The sequence below is a fragment of the Trypanosoma cruzi genome, genomic scaffold (assembly GCF_000209065.1).
Source record: "Trypanosoma cruzi strain CL Brener 1047053516747 genomic scaffold, whole genome shotgun sequence".
NCBI classification, from domain to species: domain Eukaryota; phylum Euglenozoa; class Kinetoplastea; order Trypanosomatida; family Trypanosomatidae; genus Trypanosoma; species Trypanosoma cruzi.
In genome coordinates, this window is record NW_001849531.1 from 3,903 (window position 1) to 11,315 (window position 7,413).

General features: G+C 46.6%; 7 protein-coding genes across 7 annotated transcripts, besides 12 other annotated features; all 7 read left to right on the forward strand.

Moving 5' to 3' along the window:
* On the forward strand, positions 1-615 carry Tc00.1047053510429.10 (hypothetical protein, conserved; the record flags this gene model as incomplete). The annotated part of the gene is made up of 1 exon (XM_800057.1): positions 1-615. A coding segment is annotated over one exon (615 nt), but the record flags the coding sequence as incomplete, so codon positions are not given.
* Positions 1-7,413: a sequence feature (heterozygous, Esmeraldo-like haplotype).
* On the forward strand, positions 940-1,665 carry Tc00.1047053510429.20 (tRNA (guanine-N(7)-)-methyltransferase, putative; the record flags this gene model as incomplete). The annotated part of the gene is made up of 1 exon (XM_800058.1): positions 940-1,665. One exon carries the CDS (start codon positions 940-942, stop codon positions 1,663-1,665), a length of 726 nt encoding a protein of 241 aa, XP_805151.1.
* Positions 1,708-1,731: a sequence feature (AT_rich).
* Positions 1,748-1,797: a microsatellite.
* Positions 1,865-1,900: a microsatellite.
* Positions 2,617-2,666: a sequence feature (T-rich).
* Positions 2,705-2,729: a microsatellite.
* Positions 2,770-3,024, forward strand: Tc00.1047053510429.24 (hypothetical protein, conserved; the record flags this gene model as incomplete). Its single annotated transcript, XM_800062.1, has 1 exon — positions 2,770-3,024. One exon carries the CDS (start codon positions 2,770-2,772, stop codon positions 3,022-3,024), a length of 255 nt encoding a protein of 84 aa, XP_805155.1.
* On the forward strand, positions 3,280-4,347 carry Tc00.1047053510429.30 (hypothetical protein, conserved; the record flags this gene model as incomplete). Its single annotated transcript, XM_800059.1, has 1 exon — positions 3,280-4,347. The coding sequence occupies one exon, from the start codon at positions 3,280-3,282 to the stop codon at positions 4,345-4,347; it is 1,068 nt and encodes a 355-aa protein (XP_805152.1).
* Positions 3,282-3,304: a microsatellite.
* Positions 4,426-4,455: a microsatellite.
* Positions 4,534-4,556: a microsatellite.
* Tc00.1047053510429.40 (hypothetical protein, conserved) lies at positions 4,722-5,483 on the forward strand (the record flags this gene model as incomplete). Its single annotated transcript, XM_800060.1, has 1 exon — positions 4,722-5,483. The coding sequence occupies one exon, from the start codon at positions 4,722-4,724 to the stop codon at positions 5,481-5,483; it is 762 nt and encodes a 253-aa protein (XP_805153.1).
* Positions 5,655-5,674: a microsatellite.
* Positions 5,831-5,865: a sequence feature (AT_rich).
* Positions 5,971-6,549, forward strand: Tc00.1047053510429.50 (p21 antigen protein, putative; the record flags this gene model as incomplete). Its single annotated transcript, XM_800061.1, has 1 exon — positions 5,971-6,549. The coding sequence occupies one exon, from the start codon at positions 5,971-5,973 to the stop codon at positions 6,547-6,549; it is 579 nt and encodes a 192-aa protein (XP_805154.1).
* Positions 6,720-6,764: a sequence feature (T-rich).
* Positions 6,818-7,413, forward strand: Tc00.1047053510429.59 (hypothetical protein, conserved; the record flags this gene model as incomplete). Its single annotated transcript, XM_800063.1, has 1 exon — positions 6,818-7,413. A coding segment is annotated over one exon (596 nt), but the record flags the coding sequence as incomplete, so codon positions are not given.

A 7,413-nucleotide genomic window follows, 5' to 3' on the forward strand; every position in this document is an offset into this window, starting at 1 on the left:
GCCGTTTTGAAGGTTCGTGCCCCGAGTTCCGTTCCCGTGAGCCAGTTAGATGAAATTCGAGAGCTGCGTCAAAAGGTGACGGCACTTGTGCAGGAAGTGAAGCTCCGCGACAGTGAAAAGAAGGAGGCGGCGCGGCGCATTGCGTTTCTCCAAAAGGCCCTGGATAGTGAACAGAATAACGTTAAGGAGCTGCATCATCTGCGTAAAACGATGGAGCGTCAGGAACGAACCATTGAACAGCTGCGGTTGTCTAGTGGATCGCCGGCTCGACCGAAGCCAGACTCTTTGGCAGCAAAGAATAGCATTGGTGGTGGTGGTGATATCGATGAAGAAGAGTTGATTCCACAACTAAAGGCAAATGAAATGACAATTGGGGCGCTAAACAAGGAGTTGGCGATATTGGAAGAAAACTACAGGGTGCTGGAGAGGCGCAGTGAGAAGGAACGGGAGGAGCTTCAGGCAGAATTGGCAAGTGTTAGGAGCAGGCACCAAGCGGAACAAGAAGAATGCAACACAGTTCTGGGGCGAGTTACAATGGAACTGGAGCAATTAGTGGCTGAAAATGCACAGTTGAAGAAGCGTCTCAAGCAAATGCATGCCAAAAGGTCATTGTAAAGACAAGGCTAAGAGTGTGAGAGCGTGTGCTTGTATGAGTTTGTATTTTTATCTGACGGGGAGTGTCTGTGATTATAATGTTGGCACTTGTGGAAATTTTGGAGACAGTGCCTCGATGCTTTTTCACAGTCTCACAATTTCTTGTGAGATGGAGAAGAAAACGAAAGAAAAAAAAAAAAGAGGGATAATAATTGTCTATTTGTGTGCGATGGGGTGAAGCTGATTGCTTTTCCTGCAGTTGAATCTGCTTTACTTTTTGAATGTCATTTCCCATTGCTGTTTTAAGGCTCATTTTTTCGTCGGCAGCTTTTGGTAGTTGGGGAAATGACAAGTGCTGTGCAGCCGAAGTGGACCCGCCTGCCGATCCGTACTCGTCCGCATCGGAACCCGCTGGCCGAAAACCTTGACGCACATCCCGACAACCCGTTGGAGCTGCAGGCCCGATGTGCGGATTTTTACCCCGCGATGCGCAATCCGGTGGTTGAATTTGTGGATGTGGGGTGTGCGTTCGGTGGCATGCTTTTTGCACTTTCGCAGGAGTATCCCGATGCATGCATGCTGGGTCTTGAGATACGCCCCAAGGTCGTTAAGTTTGCCCAAGAAAAAACGTTGGGCCTTCGAGAGGCCACCTCCGATTCCTGTCATCACTTTTGCAATTTGTGGTTTGAGCAGATGAATGTGATGAAGTTTGGCTCGAACTGCTTCCGCAAGGGGCAACTGCGGGTCCTTTTCTTTTGCTACCCGGACCCGCACTGGAAGAAGAAGAATATTCGCCGGCGCATTATTTCACCCGGGCTCGTTCATGAGTATGCCTACTGGCTGAAAATTGGGGGACTTCTCTTCACCGTGTCGGATGTTGAGGAGCTGGAGCAGTGGATGGTCTCGTGCCTGGATGGATGCCCACTCTTCCGTCGAATGAGTGAGGAGGAACTTCAGAGCGATGCCATGACGCGAAAAGTGCTGGGCTACGCCATGAACGCCAGTGAAGATGCCCAACGTACAGCGCGAAAGGGCCTACAAAAACATTACGCTGTGTACGTCCGTGTATAATGGTGTTTGCAGTGACCTCGCCACCGTTTTTGAATGAATTCCTTAAATATATAAAAAAAAAAAATTCCTCCCACTGAAGACAATATATATATATATATATATATATATATATATATATGTGTGTACATTTATCCTTTACACGTATACATAAGACTGGCGCCCAAATGAGTTGAACTACCAGGAGTTAATGTGTATTCCCTTTTTTTTTTCTATTTTTTTTTTTTTTTTTTTTTTTGAAACACAAGCATGTGCGTGGTGGTGTGTGAATAGTGCCTGGGCTTGCTGCGTGGTGGTGGTAATTTTTGTGTGCGCGTGGTTTCGCTTACAGCTACCTATTTTCCGCCTTCTCTCTCTGCCATCAACACTTCCTAAAAGCACCATTCCAAGAAATGAACCTGGAGCTGTACGGTGTGTGGTGCTTTGTTGCTGTTGTTGCCATCGCACACATTCTCGCGGTTTTTGTGATTATTTCTCGCCTGTGGAATGCGGCGCCCAAGAGGGTTGTGCGGCGTGACGACCGCATCAAGGTGCCGTTTAAGCGGTGCGCCCAGAAGAACGACTAGTCTTTCCCCATATATGTGTTTTTTTTCTTTTGTCCGTGAGGCGCAACAAGGAGGAGAAGAGCACACAAATATGCAAAAGGGAAAAAACAAGGAGTGTCACAGATGCAGAGTTGTCTCGTGAAAAATGTCATCACGCACGGTGCTGCTGGGAGAGAAGGATTGACATTTGGTATTTTATTGTGTTTTTGTTCTTATGCGTTCATGGCAGTCTGCTCCCGCCTGTAAGCTTCACGGGAGGCGCATTTCATTTTCCTCCAACTTCCTCACGGGGCGAAGTGGGAAACGTTCTCTCCCTTCCCTTTTTAGTGGAATGAGGGGCAGGGGGAGATAACCAAAAGAAACACGCGTCTGCTGCACACGACACTCCCGCTTCTTGACGTCATTTTGATTTTTTGTCTATTTCTTTCTTCCCTTTTTTTTTTTTTCTTCCTTTTTTTTGTTGGTTCCCGCGGGGACAGCTTGGAAGAGGCAACCACAGAAAAGAAAAGAAAATAAAAGAAACGAGATTAAGCACACGCTTCGGCACCCACGCCTACAAGACATGTCTTATCAGTCCAGTGAAGCGAAGAAGGAGGAGTTTCGCAAGTACCTCGAGCGAAAGCAGGTGATTGACACCTTGACTCGTGTTCTTGTGAACCTCTACGAAGAGCCGGAGAAGCCGGAGGACCCGGTGGATTTCATCAAGAAGGTGCTTGGTGGCGCTTCCTCTGCAGACTACGAGGCACTCCAACAGGAGAATGCGTGCCTCAAGGCGGAGGTGGAGGCTCTAAAAAAAAGACTGGCTGAAGAATCTTAATTGAAGCTATTTTCTGTTGTAGCCGCGCTAGAATGAATGCATGTATATGAGATGGTTTTATTTCGCATGTGACTTTTTGTGCACTTGAACGATGGTGCTGCGCAATTTGTTTATGCTCTTGCAAGGTGGATCTTGCATGCGTGTTTAATCCTTTTTTTTTTTTTTGCTTTTTTTTTCTAATTCTCTTCTTGTGAGAGGTGTGGAACCTTTGGGGTTGCTGCCTCTGAGTCAATCTGTGCTTAGTTAGAAAAGGCGATGCAGCAGCAGCAGCAGCAGCGGCCGAGTATTTTGTCGTACTCCACTGGGTGGGTGGCAAACGGTCTCTCATGGAGCACGCGGGAAAATTCACCCTTTCGCTTTGCTGTTTCCTCGTACATACAGGAGTACAAGAATCATGTGGACATTGTTCAGAAAAATGAAGAAGGGGAATTGGTCTGTAGAGCAACGTGGGAGCACTGCTACCCGCCAACCAAAGTGATGTTTGCCCCTCAAAAAACCATGACCGATCTCATCATCACAACGGCGGATTATCTTCGCTTGTGGGAAGTGAAGGAGGGGCCCCCAGAGCGAAATAGTGATGAGAGGCACCGAGAGAATGATGATCCACGCAAGGTGCCATCGAAAAGGGACCACATTGACTCCCATGTGGTGTTTAAAACAGTCTTTGATAGTGGGAAACAGCAGAATGAGTTTTGTTTCCCTGTAACCTCATGTGATTGGAACAGCGATGACCCCAATATTGTCGGCTGCTGCAGCGTTGACACAACAGTCACAATTTGGGACATTGAGAGTGGGAAAAACACGCGGCTGATTGCGCATGACAAGGATGTCTATGACATTGCGTTTGCAAAGGGGACCCACACTTTTGCGAGTTGCGGCGCGGATGGCTCAGTCCGCATATTTGACTTGAGGGAAATTGAGCACTGTACAATTCTGTACGAATCTCACTCTTTATCGCCCCTCCTGCGGGTGGCATGGGACAAGCTTGATCAGACTTATCTCTCTACATTTGGTGTTGAGGGTACCGAAGTGATTGTTTTGGATACGCGTTTTCCTGCTGTTCCCGTGGGTGTATTGCGAAATGTTCGACCCCAGCCAATCAACAGCGTTTGCTGGGCGCCAAACTCCGTGACAAATCTTTGCAGTGCTGGAGAAGATGGCACAGCATACATTTGGGACATCAATGGGCTTCCGAATGTGGCACCCAAGTGCATCATGAACTATAAAGGAGAACACCCCATTAATAACATTTCGTGGTCTTCTCAAAATGAGCAGTGGATCGCTATTACGACCGGAAAAGAAGCACAGTTACTTCACGTGTAGCGGATGCAATGGGTCTTTGGAAGTGAAGAGCAAAGTGAACGGGAGTAATGAGTGGTGTTTTAGGAAAAATTTCTTCAGTATGCATAAATATATATATATATATATATACGGATTTGCGTGGAATGTGCATATTCACGTGTATGGATTACTATGGATACGAATCATATATTTTTTATTGTTTTAGTAAATAATAATAGTAATAATAATAAATGGATGTGTTGTTTTTATTATTGTTGTTATTATTATTTCTTTCATATGTACATCTGCCGAACTTTTTTTCTTGTTTTTTTTTCTTTGTTTTCGAGTACATCATTGCGCAGTTTTTAGATAAAAGGAGGGTGGTGGTGGCGGAGGCGGATAGATAAGCCAGCGAAATGTCGCTACTGAACACAACGCTTCAGACTTTGGTGGTTCGTCTTCGCGATATGTCAGGGAATGTGACGCAGCAAAAGCTTCATAATCGAGTTTTTGATGCGTACGAGGCAAAGTCTCTTGTGTTTGAGGCCATTTCACCCGAGCAACAGGCCGTTATGCAGCAATTTGGAACGATTCCCTCTCAACACCCCGCAGGGCAGCCGGTGCTCCTTGACGGCTGGGCAGATCTTCTCACCGTTCATAGGGAAGATAATCTCTACCAGCTGCTGCCGCGCCGAGCGAAAAACAACGCCAGCTACAGCACCATGAGAGCCATTTGCTGTAGTGCGGGCTCCCCGTTCACGATGGACCATCGCGTGGACCCCATAGACTACAAGTTTGTTTTTCGCGCGGCGGATATGGAGGTGCGGAACAAGTTTAATGCGACAAACCAGGATAAAATTCCACCCACCATCTGGTTTGACGGTATTTTAAGCGCCCCCAACGATTCCGGTCTTGTCAGTTGCCATAATTCCCTATCGCCAGCTCACATCAACAACTTAGCAGGCACGTACCAGTTTCTCAAGGAGTGGTCAAATGAGCCACCGGAGGGTGACCGCCACCGGCAGTTGAAGGAGATGTACTCCAATCTCTTGTCAAAGCGTACACACCTCTTTATTGGTTCATCTTCTGTTCCAGGAAGGGAAATTCTCAATTACGCAAGGTCGAAGAACGTCTTTGTTTACGCCAAGAGAGGGATGCACTACGTCTTTCATGCCTAAATTGAAGGAAAAAAGGGAAAGAGAAGAGGGAACAGGGGCTAGGAGAGACCATTTACATGAAGGAACAGAAGACAAGGAAGTTACCACCCACAAACGAAGAAGAAACAAACAAACAAAAAAAAAAGTTTTGCATATTTTTCTCGTTTTTACATTTATTTATGCGTCACAAAGTTTTTTTTTTTTTTTTTTTTGCCTGTTGGACAGGGACGTCATTCTTCCACACAGGTCGGAAGTGTGGTGGTGATACGACACGACGGTCATTAATCATCCCCGCTTCTTCGCTTCTTATTGGAACGAAAAAAGGAAAAAAGACGGGTGTCAAAGGGCCACAAACTTGTTACTTTTGGTTTTTTAATTATGATTCATTTTTTAAATTATTTTTCCCTTTTATTTTTACCGCAGATTATTTCCGTTAACTAAAAAATTACTAGGCAAGCCTGTTATTTTCGATAGATCGCACCAGAAACAGCAGTAGCAGTAGCATTTAATGATGCCAAGCTCCCTTTCAGAGACCCAAGCCGTTGGTGTGCATGTGGCGCTCGTGTTGCTGGATGGCTCCACCGTGAGGGGTACAGTATTTACGTACAGCCCCGCTGAGGAGCTTCTTGTGCTCTTCCAGGGAATTTCAGGGAACAATCCGAACGTGAAGATTATCAGGACGCGTTTTATTAAAGAAGTCAGCGTTGTCAATGATGCAGAGGCTGAGAAGCTTCCACCGCAGCTGGACCTCAGGTCTCGCTTGCCTTCCATGCATGCTGGCCGCGAACGCTCGCTTTTCAAATACGCGAACTCGCAGCTTCGCGTTGCAAGAGAGAAGCGGACGGTTCTGCTCCAGACCGAAGACAAGGATACCCCCATTGCAGCACTTGATACACTCACCAAACTTGCTCGGATTTACCCCGACATCCACTGGGATAAGGAGGAAGGTGTCATTCGGTTTAACCAGGAGGTTTTTGTCAGGGGTGCGCCTGACTGGAACACTCCGGTTGCCGTTGCAGCCGATGGCGCCACTGATAACAGCGTAAGTTTGGTGGGTCGAATTCAGAAGACACTCGCCAAGAAGTAAGGACTCCGTAGGAAGAAGGAATATGCTTTTTAATTATTCACTTTCTTTGTGCTTTCCACAAATTATGATTTTTTTTTTTTTTTTTGGAGGGAGGGGGGAGAAGAAAAAGGTGGAGATGCAAACGTGACAGCAATGAACGTCCTCTCATCGTCAACCATTGAATTTCGCAATTTCTTCTTTTTTCCTCTTTTTTGTCTTCTTTTGTTTGTTTCTTTGGTTGCTACATTCTTATGAATTTTCATTATTAAACCCTTTCCAAAAGTGTGTGATGAGCGCTGAAGAGAGCTCGACGGTGTCGACCGCGTCGCTTTTGGCGGATCAGCGAAATATGTTGGAGGGTAGCACGAGTGCCAACGCTGAAGTCATTGCTGAAGTTGAAGGTGCAAAAAACGACTCGAATAGGATGCAGCGCAGGGCCTTGCGTGAGCAACAGCGTCTCCATCGCATCCAAGGCCGGTTGACTGACATTAGTTTAAATGACATAGCGACTCTTAGAGATGGAGGGTACGACTTTTTCATTGAAAACACGATAGTTTGTATTCGGGGCTCATGCTCGCAATTTGACGCTCGTGATGGGAGAACAAAATTGATGCCGCCACTGACCCATGACTGCTGTCAAACTTTCTCCACGATTGCCGCCGTCGTTCTTTCCTCCCTTGGATTGGCAGTGACCATGCAAGAGTGCAGCGATGTCTCAACCGTGAATTACCTGTTGTACATTTCGGCCTGGTTGCATCAAATTTCAGCCCCGGTCTGGCCGCAGCGTAGGGCACGACCCACAGTTGGTGATCTTAATGCCGCTCTAAGACTTCGCGAGTTCTTCCCAAGTCGAGTAAATGAGGGAGAATTTGAGGTACTCTTTTA